Below are 18,719 nucleotides of genomic sequence, written 5' to 3' on the forward strand. Positions count from 1 at the left end.
ACTGTAGGATTGTCCATTCAAGGGCATTGGTTTTTCCATACCAGGCTTTAATGCAGCCAGTATTACCCTCCACTATACATCTATAGAAGTTTGTCAAAGTTTTAGATGTCATGCCGAATCTTTGCAAACTCCAAAGGAAGTAGAGTGCTGCTGTGCTTTCTTTGTTATTGTACTTGTGTGCTGGGTGGGTCCAGGGCACCTCCTCTGATGTAATTTAAAGTTGCTGAACCTCTCCACCTCTGATTTTCACTGTCCTTCATTCCCCCAACCCCCCCACCCCCCACCAATGAGGACTGCCTCATGGCACTTTGGTTTCCTCCTCCTGAAGTCAATAATCAGCTCCTTGGTCTTGCTGACTTTGAATGAGAGATTGTTGATGTGGCATCACTCAGCCAGATTTTGAATCTTCCTCCAATATGCACATTTGTCACCACCTTTGATTTGGTCTATGGCAGTGGTATTGTCTGCAAACTTAAATGTGGCATTGGAGCTGTGCTTAGCCACATAGTCATTAGTGTAAAGTGAGTAGTGCAGGGCCCTAAGTGCAGAGTCTTTGGTACACCTGTGCTGATGGAGATTGTGGAGGAGACATTGCCAATCTGAACTGACTAATCTGCAAGTAACGTAATTGAGGATCCAATTGCACAAAGAGATATTGAAGCCAAGGTAATTTTGAGGGGATGATAGGACAGAATGCTGTCCGAGTCTTCCAGTGAAGAGCCAGTGCAATTGCATCTGCTGTGGACCTGTTGTCCCAGTGGACAAATTGGAGTGGATCCAAGTCTCTTCTCAGCCAGAAATTAATATGTTTCATCACCAACTTCTTAAAACATTTCATCACTATGGATGTGCTGCTTAGGCATTTGTATAATTGAAGCCTGCTCAGACTGCCGAAGTGAGCGGTTAAAGATCTCAGTGACACTACAATGAGTTGATCAGCACAGGACTTTAGTACTCGGCCAGGTACCCCATTTGGGCTGGATGCTTTCCCTAGGTTCGCCTTCCTGTTTGAGGCTGTTTGCATGTCAGCCTCAGAGTCTAAAATCGCAGTATGACCAGGGGCTGTGAGTTTGTGATGGTTCCTCATTGTTTTGATGGTCAAAGTGAGCATAGAAGGCATTGAGCTCATCTGGAAGCAAAGCCATGTTGCCACCTATGTTGCTTGATTTCACTTTGTAAGAGATAGCATTTAAGCCCTACCACAACTGTTGTGCATCCTTCATTGATTGAAGTTTGGTCCAGAATTGCCACTTCACCCATGAGATGGTTATCCAAAGATCATATCTGGACCTTTTGGAACCTTTGGTAGACGTTAAATCCTCTGCTCTGGCCCTCAGCAGATTGTGGATCTCATGGTTCATCCAGGGCTTCTGATTGAGGAATATTCTGAATGATTTTGTGGGGGAGCACTCATCTACAACTGTTTTTATGAAGTCCATAACAACCGTGGTGTATTAGTTCAGATCCACATGAGTCCATGAACACAGCCCAGTCCACCAACTTAAACCAATCTGATAACCACTCCTCTGCTTCCTGTGACCGCCTCTTTGTTATCCTAATCTCTGGAGCCTTGGTCTTTAGCCTCTGCATAAGGTTGAGTCAGTAGTAAGAAAGGCAATTGTAATGTTAACGTTCATTTCAAGAGGACTAGAAGATAAAACAAGGATGTAATGCTGAGGCTTTATAATGTGTTGGTCAGACCACATCTGGAGTATTATGAGCAGTGTTGGGTTCCTTATCTAAGAAAGGATGTGCCGGCAATGGATAAGATCTAGGGAGGTTTACATCCTGGGGAAGAAAGGCTGAGTGTGCGAGAGGTGTTTAATGGCTCTGGGCCTCTACTCAGTGGAATTTAGGAGGATGGGGGGAGTGGAATCTTTGAAACTGAAATATTGAAAGGCCTGGATAGTGTGGGTATGGAGAAGATATTTGCAGTAATTGGAGAGTCTTGGACTGGAAGACAGAGTTAAAGGATGTCCCTTTTGAACAGATAGTGGGCTTTTCTTTCGTCGGAGTATAGTGAATCTGTGGAAGTCATTGCCACAGAAGTCAGTGGAAGTCAAGGTATTGCATCCGTTTAAATCAAAGGTTGATCGGTTCTTGATTAGGAAGGCCATCATTGGTTACAAGGAGAAGACAGGAGAATGGGATTGAGAGGGGAAAAAAATCAGCCATGATCTAATTACAGAGTATACTTATGGACCAAATGACCTAATTCTGTGACTATGTCTTGTAGTCTTACTGTGATCTAACAAAAGAATCATTTAAATTTGAATTGCTATGTGCAATCAAAAAAATAATGCAGGTACTGGTTATTCTGAAATAAAAATAGAAAATGCAGCAGCAGTGAAATGGAGCCAGTTCATAAAAGGAACCTGAACCAGACCTGAAATCTTGAATATTTCTTTGTATAAATGCTGTCTGATTTGCTGAGTCTTTCCTGCACTTACTGTTATTTTGAATTGTTATAACTGTTCTGTAGAAGAATGTTTATAAAATCATAATTGCAAGAATAAGGATTTTTTTGTACTGACATAGTGACATCACCATGTGTTAGATTGGAACTTGGCATGTAAATCTTGATTAAGACAATGCCTACTAGAAGGTCTTACCAAAGTGAATATTAGCATGTGAGCTATAAACCCAATTATCATTTTAAGTTGTAACTCTTCCTGTTATGAAGAAAGGTACATTGACTTTGAGCAGCCAGCTGGTACAAGTGTGAACCACTGCCTACCTGAGCATCTTTTTTACTATATATTTCTATCTCTCTCTTGCTCTCTTTTGTGAAAATATTATCAACATTGCCTCCAGATTTCTTCCAGCAAAATTAGTTTCTTGTCCAAAGGTGACCAAAAGTGACTGACCTGGGAAGTGGTCTGTTTGTTTAAAGGAGTGTTGTATAATCAATACACTTTTGAATTGATGACATGCCTTGGAATTTTGAAGTTCCAAGATCTGATTTCAACCAACACTGATTGTACGTTCAGAGCGACTGACTATGTGTTTACAGCATCAGCCAACACTGGCTGTCTGTTCACAGCGACATGAATGTACTTCTGTTTATGTTGTTCTGCAAGGAGGAGAATGTGGGAGTGGAGAACATGAAAAGTTAGTGGGCAATGCCTGGTGGGATGGACAGGCACAGATCAAAATCAAATGGGATTTTAGTATGCTGCTGGAGATTGCAACCTTTGGCTGTTGTATTGACCATGTTTCGATCCTTGAGGTAGATGGGATTATAAGGATGCAGAATATCAGAGTCTAGAGGAATGAGGAATGCCATGTAATCTGAGGATGTATTTTTGACAGCAAGTGAAGTGGATTTACAGATAATATCAAAGGATTGCATAGAGGACCTGACCTGGGGAAATCCTACTATGCAAACTTCCTATAAATTTGCAATGTTTTTTTAAAGATGGGGAAGTTAGTTGCAGAAGTGCAAACATCAGTTGTGAAGAAGTGTCAGCTCGTTAACTTGAAAGGCAACCAGTCTTCATAAACTGCTTACATGTAACCTCCCTGTACTAATTAAATGGGTACTATTGTCTGTTAAAAACTCAGACTGCTGCTTTTCGGTAGGAGGAAATTGAAGAGGTTAGCTTTGGAAACTTAATAAGGCAATCTCTTCTATTGATGCTTGTAAAATGTTTCATCAAACAATGTAACATTCCTTGATACCTTAAGGCTACTGAACCTAGCCATTGCACGTGGGGCTTCCTGGTTCTGTACTTTAAAACTGCATAGGGAAAACAGTTAAGTACATTTTTAGTTCATCTGCATTTATATCATTCATTTGTGGCAAAATTTATTCTCAGGAATAGAACCCTTGTGTGATTATGGTCACCACACAAGAAATTACTGATATAATGTTATTTTTAGAGTATTGATGACAACATCAACAGCTGCTTACTCCTGAGTCTGCTTTGAAGTGAACTGGTTGAAGTTGGCCAGTTACCTTGGCTGAATAGGAAAGTACTGCCCACTGTTCTCCCTTAGGTTCCTCTTTTCTCTGCAATATCTTGGTTCATGTTAAGAAGCTTAAATTTTTTGGCTAAGAAAATGCTGGATACAGCGCAGTAGTTAGATGCTCAGACAATTTAATTGTTTCTCATGAGGGGGCTGATAGAAGCCTTGCCCACACAATATACAACGTAATTTTTGCCTAGAGACTGAAGTTTCCCCCCCTCCACCCACCAGTATTGACTTACTGTGCATCAAAATGGTCAAACTTTCGGCTGTTTCTGAATATGCCTATCACTGAAATGCATCATCTAAAAAACTATTAAGAAGGAATAAATTATTCATTTTTTTAACTTACAAAAAGTCCTTTTGAATGCTTAAGACCTGAAGCTATGAATATTCTTGTATGTTTTGGGATAAATGCTGACCATTCATAATAATTCTGCCGGCATTTACGAGCAAGACTCACCTCATTGTTTCCATTTATCTTTCTAAGGCTCATCTTCAAAATACCATTTCTAGTTTGCTGTTAACAAATCATACATAATAAAATGAATTATTGAAAATTTAACCTGACAATTGATGTGACTGTTTTTCATCTGGGCAGATCCATATATTTTTGCAAAAATAGCTATTAAGGGTCCATCAAATACTGTATAAGAATAGTTAATGAATTTTAACTAGCATCGTTAGATTGTATTTCCAGCTTCTGTCAAAATATGTATTCTAAAGCATCAAGCCATGTCATCAGATATGGGAAATTAAAAACTTGAAGAGGTTTGGGAAAATAAAATTTATTGCAAATGCTTTGATGTTTCCTCAGTACTTAATATGTTGCTTAGTAATATACTGAAAATTGTATTGCTATGTTGAAAACCAGTACTTTGAGATGGATCAAAGTTTATATTTTTGCTCTCTTTTTACGTGTTTAAAAAAAAGTATGATTTGACTAAAATAGTTTTTTGCTATTTGATTTCATTCATGGAAATTTGGGTTGAAAAGGTTAACTAGCAAAATAGGAAATAAACATACGGCTGTTTTCTTGCTGGCTACACTCAAAATGTGGCTTGAGGGCATAATAATACTGCAATTTATCTGACAGTTACAGGAGCTCACTGATAAGGGCAAAGTAAGAGATTTAGCAAAGGTAAATGACTGCTTAGCATGTGCCCAAGGGAATAAAGCAGCATAAAATATGTAATGATCATTTCATGTAGTGTAAACTAGAAGATCTTATGCCTGGAGGATTTTTGTTGCATTCTTTAATCAAACATGGTACCGTCGAGTAATTTGTTCGGAGAACAGATCTGATGATATTGTATCATTACATTCTAGATGGTTATTGAAATTCTAGATGGTTATTTGAGTCAGAATTAGAATCAGGTTTATTATCACTGTTTTATGTGACATGAAATTAGTTGTTTTGCAGCAGCAGATAAGGCAAATTAGAACCAGAATTAGGTTTAATGTTACTGGCATATGTCGTGGAATTTGTTGTTCTGCAGCTGCAATGCAGTGCATACATAAAGTATGCTCTCCACAGTACATCTGTTTAAAAAAAGAATTGCTGGAGCTTTGGTGACATACCAAATCTTCTGAAACTCCCATTGAAATATAGCTGCTGTTGTGCCACCTTTGTAATTGTATCTGAAAACCCTGGTTTCCTTGACTGCGTAAGTCTGGGGAAGACACTGTCCAGTCCCGCCAAACTCATGAGATTGAGACGGCTCTCCCACCCCAAACCCCTGTTTGTGTGGATGTTGTGTAATTTGCTACCCTGTTACAAATTAGTGCCACAAAATAACAGACAGTACACCACCTATGATTCAGGGAATTATATTTATGAATTTTAACTAAAGGGTTAGTGAAGAAAAACAAAAAGAAAAGGGCCCATTTTAATTAAACAGATGGGCACAAGTTGGAGCTCAAAGTTTTCATCATATTCACTGATCCTCATTTGATCTCGCCCCTGACTTGGTCAAATCACCGACCCCTCTGGGTCGAATCCTACCACCTCTTCTCTCCGGCATCTTCTCTCTTCTCCTGCCAAAAAAACAATGCCCAAGCCCAACTTTAGTGTTCCTCACCTCTCAGCTCTACCATCCTAATTGGATGATACATATTTCTCCTCATCTCTTTCTTCAACAGTAACCCAAACAAGTTGAAAACAGAACAGACTGTTCTTACAGAACTGCTAAATGAAGTACATACAGCATAACAGTAAAAATATGAACCAGGGCACTGCATATCAATATGTTGGGTCCAGGATAGATTTTCAGAGATACTGAATCCTGGGAACTTGAAGCTGCTTACCCTTTCCACTGCTGATCCCTTGATGAGGACTGGTGTGTTTTCCTTGACTTCCTCACTTGAAGTCCAGAATCAATTCCATGGTCTTAATGGAAAGATGTACTATTACGATAAATTATAGAATAAATTCTGTTTTTTAATAAAAATAGAATAATGAGATGGTTTGTGAGTTTATTGACTGCTTAGAAAGCTGCTGATGGAGAAGGAGAAAATGTTCTGGATCAGTGAGAGTGGATGTTCTGTACAACTGTCTTCAGCCTCTTGTAATCCTGAGCAATCAGAATGCTCACCACTATACGTTGATCGAAATTTGCAAGTGTGTTTGTTGATGGATCAGATCTCCTCAAATTTCGAATGAAGTAGAGCAGCTCGTGCCTTGACAACAGCAATACATACATCACGCTGCTGTTTATTGATTACAGCTTAATGTTCATCACTATCATCTCCTCAGTACTAATTAACAAGCTCCAAAATTTGGCCTCAGTACCTTCCTCTGCAACCAATTATGGATCTATATTCCTAGATCCCTCTGTTCTCAATGCCCTACTACTCACTGTGTAAGTCATTCAGTGATTTGTCCTCCCAAAGTGCAGTGCCTCATACTTGTCTGCATTGAGTCCCATCTAGGCCTAGGGCAGACCCTCCAAGGTTTTGACATCTAGGAACTTGAAGCTGCTCACTCTTTCCACCACTGGCCCTTAAATGAAGACTGGCACCTGTTGTCTCTTCCTAAAAACCCACAATCAGTTCTCTGAGGTTATTGTGATGCTACTCACCCACCCGATCAATTGCAGTCCTGTATCAGTCTTGTACGCTTTCTCATTGCCATCTGAGATTTTACTGATAACAGTGGTGTCATCAGCAAATTTATAAATTTATGCTGTGTTGTGAGTGTAGAGCAATGGGCTAAGCATGCATCCTTGAGGGGCTTCTGAGTTGATTGTCAGCGAAGTGCACATGTTCTCCATACTAACAGTAGTCTCTTGAGAAAGTTGTGGATCCAGTTGCAGAGGGTACTATGGAGGCCCAGCTTTAGAAGCTTAATGGTTAATACTGAGGGAATGATGATATTGAACATCGAGCTGTAATTAATAAGCAGCAGCCTGACATGTATTGCTGTTGTCTGGCTGCTCCAAAGCAAAGTAGAAAGCCAGTGAGATTGAGTCTGCTGTCAATCTATTGTAGTGGTAGGTGAAACGCAGCAGATCCAGGTCCTTGCTCAAGTAGCCATAATCAACTATAGAAGCATTTCATTCAGATAGAAATGATTGCTTCTGGTCAATGTGCATAGAGGCAGCTCACCCTACTCTTCTTGGACACTAGTCTGATTACTGAAGCAGATGGGAACTTCATTCTGCAGCAGTGCAAGGTTGAAGATCTCTTGGACATTTCATCCAGTTGATTGGTACATGTTTTCACCTCTCTGCCATATATACTATCAGTTCCTGATGCATTGCAAGTATTCACCCTTATGAAGGATGTTCTGACATCACATAGGTTGCAGGATTAGCTAACATTGGGATTTGCATAGGTGTAGTGTTATTCTCCATTTCAAAGCATGCATAAAAGGTGTTGAGCACATCGGGGAGTGAAGAATCACTGGTATTTATGCAGTTAGGTTTCACTTTATAGGAAGTAACAGCACTAGATCTTAGTTTTGAAGTTCTCCTGGTGTTCTGGCCAACATTTATTATCCAGCCAACATCTGAAACATCTAATTTCTGGCTATTTGTTGGAGCTTGCTGTGGACAAGTTGACTGTCACATTTCCTAACTTAGGAAATGATTCATTGACCAAACTGTGCTCTAGAATTCTCTATTCAGATCAGGTTACAATAATAGAAGTTGTTTTTATTTGATTCCAGTCTTCAATTGTCTCTAGTTTCTTTCCTTTTTTATGGAGTTAAGTCAGAGATTAGCCTTTATTCTCTGTACTGGAGAACAGATTTAAGACTCACCTATTTTAGTACTTCCCAAATATATAAGAACATAAGAAATAGGAACAAGAGTAGGCCATCCAGCCCCTTGAGCCTGCCCCGCCATTCAATAAGATCATGGCTGATCTGTCCGTAAACATAGCTCCATCTACCTTCCTTTTCCCAAAACGCTTAATTCCCTTACTATGTAAAAACCTATCTAACTGTTTCTTAAGTATATTTAGTGAAGAAGCCTCAACTGCTTCCCTGGGCAGAGAATTCCACAGATTCACCACTCTCTGGGAAAAAGTTTCTCCTCATCTCCGTCCTAAATCTTCTCCCCGAATCTTGAGGCAATGCCCCTAGTTCTAGTCTAACCTACCAATGGAAACAACTTTCCTACTTCTATCTTATCTATCCCTTTCAAATCTTTATGTTCCAAGCAAAGATTGTTTTGTGTAAGGAAATAATGTTCTGATTTGCTTGTTGAATTCAAAACTTACAAACTTAAGTTTTAGGTTTTTCTTCATGATAAATGCTAATTACATTCATGATAAAACTTTCATCTCAGTTGATCATCTGGTCAAAATGGCATTGAGCTGCAGTCTTCATTGAGATCGTCACTCCTAAACAGGTGTTTTTGAAGTTCATGGGGATGATTTTGGTGATAAGAGATGGGAGTTATGTGTCAGGTTAAGGTTTTGGGATAGGAATGTGAGAGAGTTAAGGGTTAGGTTGGAGCCTTGCCCACTGCAGTTTGCAGACCGGTAAGGTGGATGGTTGACTAAGGACATCTGGAGTCGAGGCCGCCACTCTGTGCTCAAAGGCCAGTGATGTAAGCATAGGACGAAGGATATCCATGGATGAAGGACCCGTAAGCGCTGTGAATAAGGACCAGCACGATTGAGGGCTGTTGGCTACTAGGTCAGAGAATTCCCCCCAGATCAGTAGATCTTAGGATCAGATCTCCATGTGAGCAGGGGACACCAGGTCAATGCCTTGCCATGGTCAGTTGGAAGTCGAAATCCAGGGACTGCTGGCTTGAAGTCCACTGGGGGAGTCAAAGGCCTATTGTCTGTGAGTCTGCAGGAGGCCTAGAAGCCTGTCCTGGGGTTAGAGAACTGTCTGTGTGGGTTGGATGGACCCAAGGAGTTGTTTTTTTTTTAGCTTTTAGTGTTCTGTGTTGTTCTGGTTAACATTGTAGGCTTGCTATGTTGGCGCTCAAATGTGTGGCGATACTTGTGGGCTGGCCACTGCACATCCTTGGGTTGTGCTGGTTGTTAAAGCTAATGGTGCAATTCACTGTGTGCTTCAAAGTGTGTGATAAATAAGTGATTAATTCGGCAAATGTCAGATTTGTCTTCTGTAGCTCTGTATTCATGAAGGATTTCCCAAACCCATCAAATGATTCACTCTTGATATTTGAACAAACTGATTTGACAAACTATTTCAGTTTATAGCTGACACCTTATGGATTAGATATTCAATGAGTCCAGGAAATCTTGGTAGTACCTATCATCACCATTTTAGGAGTCGCGTATCTACTTTTTGTCCGTTGGAGTCACGTATCTATTTTCTGTATTGTATTGTGTGGCGCATTTATTATAGTAATCTGTCACGTGGGTAGGGGATGGTAGCAGTAAACGAGTATAGTTGTTTAGTAAGACTGAGTAAGCCACAGGGAATGAAACATTATTTGGAACATTATTATACTGCTTAAATACACTAACTTCACTAATTGGGATGTTATTGGAGCGCTAACTAGATCGCTAACTTTGTTATTTTGCTAACTCAATTATGCTAATAACGCTATTAGCTAATGAGACCATTATGTCGCTAACTTAACTTCATTAGCTTTTTATCTCAAGAAGATTGTTCATCTTGTTTTGTAATAAAGGACCAAATGTACTTTTTTCCAAACTAGAAATTCATTATTTGGAAGTGCGTCGTAGAGTGTTGAGAACCCTCACTTAGTCTCTCAGATTGTTTTGGTTTGTTTTCAAATAATCGCTACAACTGTAATTCTACCACTTTTATGATAACACAGCTAGTTCCAATTTTAACATAAAGATGGTGATATTCAGCCTAAGATTCAGAGTGTTCATTCTGGACTTCTGTTGTGCCACATGGTAAATTAATGGTTTATAGGAAGAGGTAGTCACTTTTTGTTCTTACTGGTTTTGTACATTTGGTAACTTTAAAAGATCTGTGAATTTGTGAGGAAGAAGAAAACTATAAAAGAAAGCAAATGGTAATCTTTGAATTATAGGGCATTGTACATCTCATATTAAGAACTTAGTAGAAGGTAAGCTTTAGATTGCATGCGTTAGTGAAATCTGTATGTAGACTGATTTAGGTGCTGAGCTGTTGTGAATGTGCAGTGATTTGTATTATTGAATTGAAATTAATGGTCTACTATAGGAATAGTGAATCAACATCTGAGACAAAAGGTGATTTATGGTACCTTCTATAATGAGAAATGAAGTATTATTTTGTTTTCCAACAATGACTATTTGATTTAAAACTGAACTATTTGGGAAAGTTGTTTTGAAATGTAACAACCTGATATTGAATAGCAAGAAATTATAAATTATAAATCTGGTGTTCTTAAATAGAAGTAGAATTTTGAATGCAACATTTTTTTTAAATTAACGAACATGCCTATTTGTGCAGCATGGTATGAAGAAGAACGTTTACCTTGTTAGGCTTCGTCGAAAAAAGGTTATGGACAGTTGCCTGAAATGAAATTGAGTGGTAATAATTGTAATCTCTTAATGGATAACAATTTATTATCATAGCTGTGAAACAGAAATGAGATCTTTAAATTGATTAAATTCATATTTTTCATTCCAGATTGGACCCCAGGAAATGTCAGAGACGTGTTTCTGGGTCAAGGTGAAAGAGGAAAAATTTGAAAGTCCTGATCTTTTCTCTAAACTGATGCTCAGTTTTGCCAAACAAGTGAAAGGTAATAGTTCTGTATCCTGAACGTTTTCTGATTATTTTTAGGTATTCGAAATGCAATGTTAGATTGATTAACGATCTTTAATTCTCAAATGGAAAATCGTGTGTAGCACAAATTTTGACTTGAATTTGATCAACATGAAAGAACGCATGCATAACCTCAGAAATGGGGGGAAAAACTGAACTGCACTTTTTTATAGTATGTTTCTAAGGTAGAGAGTCAATATTTTCAATGGAAATCTAAATAGTACAGTACCACCATTTGATGTACATACGAGTGAAATTTAACAAGTTTGAAGTTACCTTTATTAGTCTTTTAACTGTTTCCTGCTTTACACTCTACTCACTTTACACCTATGACTGTAGCTAAGCACAGTTCCAATGCTATATTCAGGTTAGCTGTTGATACCACTGACACAGGCAAACCAAAGGTAGTGGTGAATCAGCATATAGGAGAGAGAATGAAAATCTAGCTTAGTGTTGCCACAAAAATAATCTCTTACTCAATGTCAGCAAGACGAAGGAACTGATTATTGACTTCAGGAAGAAGAAACCAGAGGTCCATGAGCTATCCTTATCGGAGGGTCTACAACTTTAAATTCCTTAGTGTTAGCATTTTTGAGGATCCGTCTTGGGCCCAACATGTAAGTGTCATTACAAAGATAGCATGGCACAGCTTCTACTTAGGAGTTTGTGAAGCTGTGGCACGACATCTAAGACTTTGACAAACTTCTATAGATATGTCGTGGAGAATGTATTGACTGGTTGCATCACAGTCTAGGATGAATACACCAAAACCCTTGAATGGAAAATCATACAAAAAGTAGTGGATATCACCCAGTCCAACATGGATAAATGCCTCCCCACCTTTGAGCACATCAACGTGGAGCATTGTTGGAGGAAAGCAGCATTCTTCACCACAGACCCTCACCACTCGGATCATGCACTTTTAGCTGCTGCCATCAGGAAGAATGTACAGGAGCCTCAGGACTCACACCATCAGGTTCAGGAACAGTTATGACCCCTCAGCCATCAAACTCTTGAACCAAAAGGAATAATTTAATTCAAATTCACTTGCCCTATCATTGAAATGTTCCCACAAGCAATGAACTCACTTTCAAGGACTCGTCATCTCAGGTTCTCGATTTCCTTTGCTTATTTATTTATTGTTATTATTCTATTGTTTTGTACTTGCACAGTTTTTGCAGACTGGTTTAATGCACGAGTTGATGTGGTCTTTCATTGACTCTATAATGATTATTTGTGTTGGCACGTGGCCAAGTGGTTAAGTCATTCGTCTAGTTACCTGAAGGTCGCTAGTTCGAGCCTTGGCTAAGGCTTGCATGTGTATCCTTGAGCAAGGCACTTTAACCACACGCTGCTCTGCGACGACACCAGTGCCAAGCTGTATGGGTCCTAATGCCCTTCCCTTGGACAACATTGGTGGCGTGGAGAGAGGAGACTTGCAGCTTGGACAACTGCTGGTCTTCCATTTAAAAAAAAAACCTTGCCCAGGCTTGCGCCCTGGAAACTTTCCAAGGTGCAAATCCATGGTCTATCAAGACTAATGGAGGCCTACTAATGATTCTTACTCTATTATGGATTTACTGAGTGTGCCGGTAAGAATATGAATCTCAGGGTTGTATATTGTGACATATATGTACTTTGATAATGAATTTACTTTTGAACTTTCAAAATTTATTTGCTGCTGTATTTGTATCCACTAAAAATGCAACTTTAATCACAGTTATTCAATTTATGAAATAATTTGAGGTTAATCTCGTTAAATGTTTTTGAGACTTTAAAATGGAAATTTCAGTCTATTGTATCAGTGACATCATAGTAATTCATCATGGCCGATCCATTTTTCCTCTCAGCTCCAATTGTATTCTCCCCATATCCCTTCATGCCCTTGACTAATGAAGAATCTATCAACCTCTGTCCTGGCCTCCACAGCTGCCTGTGGCAGATGTTTCCCAGATCTACCATTCTCTGGCTAAAGTAATTTCTCCTCATCTCTGTTCTGAAAGGACCCTCTATTCTGAGGCTGTGTATTCTTATCTTGGACTCTCCCACCATAGGAAACATCCTCTCCATATCCACTTCCAAGTTGGCACTGAGGAGCTTTCTAAAATCACTAGGGAATTGTTCATATAATGAATGGCGATCATGTTCTCATGTACCTTGTGGGAAAATTAAGTTTGATAACTTTTCCAAGGAAGTAGCCTTAATGAGAAACTACTGCCCTTACTGTGTGTAATGGCACAGGTATGTAGCAAATTAAACAATTTCTCAAAAATTATCCAAGATGGAAGCTTTCTTTGGGGTAGTCAATGAGATCTCTTTTCTGCAAAACTACAGAGAGTTAAGTAAAATATGTATTAAGTTCAATGTAGAATCATCATGTGCCTGAGCCTGACTTTACTAATATTGCCAATTATACTCACAACTGGTACTTCACAAGGTAACAAGGTACTTCACATATGCAGTACTACATAATAATGCAGTGTAAAGAAGAGTAAACTTGTGGCACAAAGATAAACTTAAACATAATACTTTTTTCAAAGTATATCTACTAAATGTTTACCAATATCATCAAAAACTTAAGACTCAGATATTGCTGTTCAAAGGGAAATAAAGAGTGGATGGAGATGCAAGTCTTTCCACCGTGTGCTTCTCAGAATAAAAACTAACCTGTGTATGAAATTATACAAAGGAAAACAACTAGGGAGTGATGCTCATACAAAATGAATTGCGCCTCTCGAGGCCAGGACAGAGCATTTTGTCACTTTATGGAATCTAATTTATAAGAAAGACCATTGCACCAAAGATAACAATCTCCAGAATAGGAAATGTTTATAAATTACCCTGCCCAAAGAAGTAGATGGATCAGCAACAGATTTTGAATTTGAGTTTTATTGAATCTCTGCATATGCAACCCATTTCGGGTTAATTAGGGGATACTAGTCTTTCTGCTGCTAGGTTCTTGTTGCTATTGTTAACACTGTAAATAGTGCAAAAAAAAGATTCCCACATCGGACTTGATTTATTTTGTGATGCAGCCCTTCGAGCCGCACCACCCCAGTCACGCTCACCAATCCCAATTTAACCTTAACCTAATCGCGAAACAAGTTACGATGTCTTGTTAACCCATCCAGTACGTCTTTGGACTGTGGGAGGAAACCAAAGCACCCAGGGAAAATCCATGCATTCCATAGGGAGGGCATACAGAGACTCCTTACAGACAATACGGGAATTGAAATCTGGCTCAAGTTGTACAGTGTTGCGTTAACCGGTACACTACCTTGACCTTCTGTTCACTTTTGGATTGATTGGATTGTAATGCAGTTGGTAAGAACCAATAAAATGAGGATGTGTTTAAGCACAGCAGGCATAGTGTGATTGGACAGGGATAGTGTGAGGAATTAAGGCTTTGGCTCAAGAGACTTAGTTGAGAAGTGGAGGCTTGGTTGAGGTTTCTGTCAAATTTCTCTTTATTGCATCGGTAGAACACAGATTAGTGGTGTGCTTATCTTGTACAATATGATACATCTGGGAAATCAGTGTCCTTGATACTATTTATGTGAGAAGTGCATCTGGTTCTTACAGAATATTTTGGAGCTGGATGACGTATGGATCATTCAGACGAATGAGGAGTTGATAAGTAGGAGTTACTGAGAGATAGTCACATCAAATAATCAGATAATTATCAATTGGAAATGTTAGGCATATTACAGTTCAGTTAAGTTCTGTCTAAATTGAAGTTCCATGCATTCTGGTTTCCAGGTTTGTTACCAAGATTATTTTTTTCCTGCTCACTCTTCAGGATGTTTTGGAGGATTTTGCACGTAATGATTAATCGTGGTTTTCTCTAACTGGGGAGCATTCTGTTCTGTTCTGTTTCTGACCTTAAAATTGAAGGACAGGAACATTTCTTGCATCTTAACATAAAGTAACAGCAGCTAATTATCACTGTCATATCAATATCTTCCTCTTTCTTTCTGTGTAGGGCTATATGTGAGACTAACTGGGAGAGTAGCTTTCTTCCACACATATCAAGGCTCTTCTTCCTTACCTGCAATTTCATTCAGTTCTGTAGTTTGTATGCTCATAGCTTTGGTCATATTTAATTTGGAAGCAGTACACCTCAAGCTGTAATCCCTTGTGATATTGTTCAAGTATCCCAAATTTATGTGGTAAATTTACTTTTTCAGTGTTGATGTTTGCTTACCAGCAGTATCTTTGGTAGCTTAAAGGACAGAAGCTTGCATTTATACAGCACCTTTTAATGTAGCATAAACATTTCAGAGAAAATAATTGAATCTGAGCCAATAACAAGAAATCAGGGCTTATAAGTAAAATATAACCCAAGTGGGTAGATTTAAAGAGACTTCCAAAGGCAATGAAAATCAGAAATGTATAGTGAGTGCTTTCAGAGCTCAGAACTTAGGCATTTGGGTATATAACATTCAATGACTGATACAGGCAGGATACCAGAGCAAAGCTATCTTGGATGGCTAGAGGACGAAAGAAGATTAGCCAGTCATGAGGCCATGATAAAATTTGAAAATAAACGTAAAAACCATGACATTTTCCTTCACCAAAACTAGTTATAGACTAACAGAAATTGAATGATAGATGGTAGGATGGAGATTATGGATAGGTTGGGCTGATGGCAAAAAAGCTGGTTTGCAGAGCGCAAGCTCAGAAAGACCCAGCAGGAATGCATTGGAGTAGCAAGTCTTGATGTAATGGAGGGATGGGTGAATGACTTTTTAGTAGCATCTTAGTTACGAGGTGGAAAGAGGTATCTTGGAAATGAGGTCCATAGATTAATACCACAAAACACCTTTCGTAGTTTTAGACCATTGTTAGGGTGAAAAGGCTTTGAAGATTTTTTTTTCTAGTTAATGGAGGAAGGTTATGTTTGTCATGTGTTGAAGGTGGATAAAAAGTTTGACAAATTCGTGATAATGAGTGAATCAGTGATGATGAGGTAAAGCATCAGTGTGTATGCAGAAACCAGAGCAGTATTTTTTTTGGAGGATGTAGAATAGGGGTGGAAAAAGGAGGGAACTTACCTCCATTCAGCACATAGATATCAAAATATAGAAAACCTACAGCACAATACAGGCCCTTCAGCCCACAAAGTTGTGCCGAACATGTCCCTACCTCAGAAATTACTAGGCTTACTTATAGCCCTCTATTTTTCTAAGCTCCATATACCTAACTAAAAGCCTCTTAAGAGATCCTGTCGTATCTGCCTCCACCACTGTTGCCGGCAGCCCATTCCAGGCACTCACCACTGTCTGAGTAAAAAAAAAACTTACCCCTGACATCTCCTTTGCACCTACTCCCCAGCACCTTAAACCTGTGTCCTTTTGTGGCAACCATTTCAGCCCTGGGAAAAAGCCTCTGACTATCCACATGATCAGTGCCTCTCATCATCTTCTACACCTCTATCAGGTCACCTCTCATCCTCCTTCGCTCCAAGGAGAAAAGGCCAAGTTCACTCAACCTAATCTCGTAAGGCATGCTCCCCAATCCAAGCAACATCCTTTTAAATCTCCTCTGCACCCTTTCTATCGCTTCCACATCCTTCCTGTAGTGAGGCGACCAGAACTGAGCACAATACTCCAAGTGGGGTCTGACCCTTTCTTGATAATGGAACAACATCCGCAACCCTCCAATCTTCCAGAACCTCCCCGTCCCCATTGATGATGCAAAGATCATCGCCAGAGGCTCAGCAATCTTCTCCCTCACCTCCCACAGTAGCCCGGGGTATATATCATCCGGTTCTTGCTACTTATCCAACTGGATGCTTTCCAAAAGCTCCAGCACATCCTCTTTCTTAATATCTACATGCTCAAGCTTTTCAGTGTCTGCAAGTTATCACTACAATCACTAAGATCCTTTTACTTCAGTATTCACAATGGAAAGTATTCATTAAGTACCTCTGCTATTTCCTCCGGTTCCATACACACTTTAGCACTGTCACACTTGATAGGTCCTATTCTTTCACTTCTTCTCCTCTTGCTCTTCACATACTTGTAGAATGCCTTGGGGTTTTCCTTAATTCTGACTGCCAAGGTCTCCTTATGGCCCCTTCTGGATCTCCTAATTACCTTCTTAAGCTCCTTCCTAGTAGTCTTATAATCTTCTAGATCTCTAACATCACCTAGCTCTCTGAACCTTTAGTAAGCTTTTCTTCTTGACTAGATTTATTACAGCCTTTGTATACCACAGTTCCTGTACCCTACCATAACTTCCCTGTCTCATTGGAATGTACCTATACAGAACTCTACACAGATATCCCCTGAATATTTGCCACATTTCTTCCGTACTTTTCCCTGAGAACATCTGTTTCCAATTTAAGCCTGCAATTTCCTGCCTGATAGCCTCATAATTCCCCTCACTCCAATTAAACGCTTTTCTGACTTGTCTGTTCCTATCTCTCTCCAATGCAGTTGTAAAGGAGTTAGAATTATGATCACTATCTCCAAAATGCTGTCCCACTGAGAGATCTGACACCTGACCAGGTTCATTTCCCAATATCAAATCAAGTTCAGCCTCTCCTCTTGTAGGCTTATCTACATATTGTGTCAAGAAACCTTCCTGAACACACCTAACAAACTCCACCCCATCTAAGCCCTTCACTCTAGGGAGATGCCAATCGATATTTGGGAAATTAAAATCTCACATCTTGCCAACTCTGTTATTATTACACCTTTCCAGGATCTGTTTCCCTGTCTGCTCCTGGATATCCCTGTTACTATTGGGCAACCTATAAAAAACACCCAGTAAAGTTATTGACCCCTTCCTGTTCTTAACCTCCACCCACAGAGACTCTGTAGACAGTCCCTCCATGTCGTCCACCTTTTCTGCAGCTGTGACACTATCTCTGATCAACAGTGCTACACCTCCACCTCTTTAGCCTCCCTCCCTGTCCTTTCTGAAACATCTAAAACCCGGCACTTGAAGTAACCATTCCTGTCCCTGAGCCATTCAAGACTCTGTAATGGCCACCACATCACATCTCCAAGTACTGATCCATGCTTTAAGCTCATCCGCTTTGTTCACAATACTCCTTGCATTAGAATAGACTCATCTTAAGCCTTCGGTCTGAGCGTGTCCCTTCTGCATCACCTGCCTATCCTCCCTCTCGCACTGTCCACAAGCTTTCTCTGTTTGTGAGCCAACCTCTTCTTCCCCAGTCTCTTCAGTTCGGTTCCCACCCGCCAACAATTCTAGTTTAAACTCTCCCCTGTAGCATTAGCAAACCTCCCCGCCAGGATATTGGTCCCCCTGGGATTCAAGAGCAACCCGTCCTTTTCGTACAGGTCACACCTGCCCCAAAAGAGGTCCCAGTGATCCAGAAATCTGAATCCCTGTCCCCTGCTCCAATCCCTCAGCCACGCATTTATCCTCCACCTTATCCTATTGCTATTCTTACTGTCGCGTGGCACAGGCATTAATTCCGAGATTACTACCTTTGCGGTCCTGCTTCTCAACTTCCTTCCTAACTCCCTGTAGTCTGTTTTCAGGACCTCTTCCCTTTTCCTACCTA

General features: G+C 39.8%; 1 protein-coding gene across 4 annotated transcripts in view; it reads left to right on the forward strand.

The window, feature by feature from the left end:
* diaph2 (diaphanous-related formin 2) overlaps nucleotides 1-18,719 on the forward strand; it is a 601,287-nt gene that overhangs the window by 253,045 nt on the left and 329,523 nt on the right. For all 4 annotated transcript variants that reach the window (XM_073058409.1, XM_073058412.1, XM_073058410.1 and 1 more), the window contains one exon: nucleotides 11,042-11,156. In XM_073058409.1, the coding sequence (XP_072914510.1) occupies nucleotides 11,042-11,156 (115 nt within the window). The remainder of the gene's footprint in view (nucleotides 1-11,041; nucleotides 11,157-18,719) is intronic.

The sequence above is a fragment of the Hemitrygon akajei genome, chromosome 10, assembly GCF_048418815.1.
Source record: "Hemitrygon akajei chromosome 10, sHemAka1.3, whole genome shotgun sequence".
NCBI lineage: Eukaryota > Metazoa > Chordata > Chondrichthyes > Myliobatiformes > Dasyatidae > Hemitrygon > Hemitrygon akajei.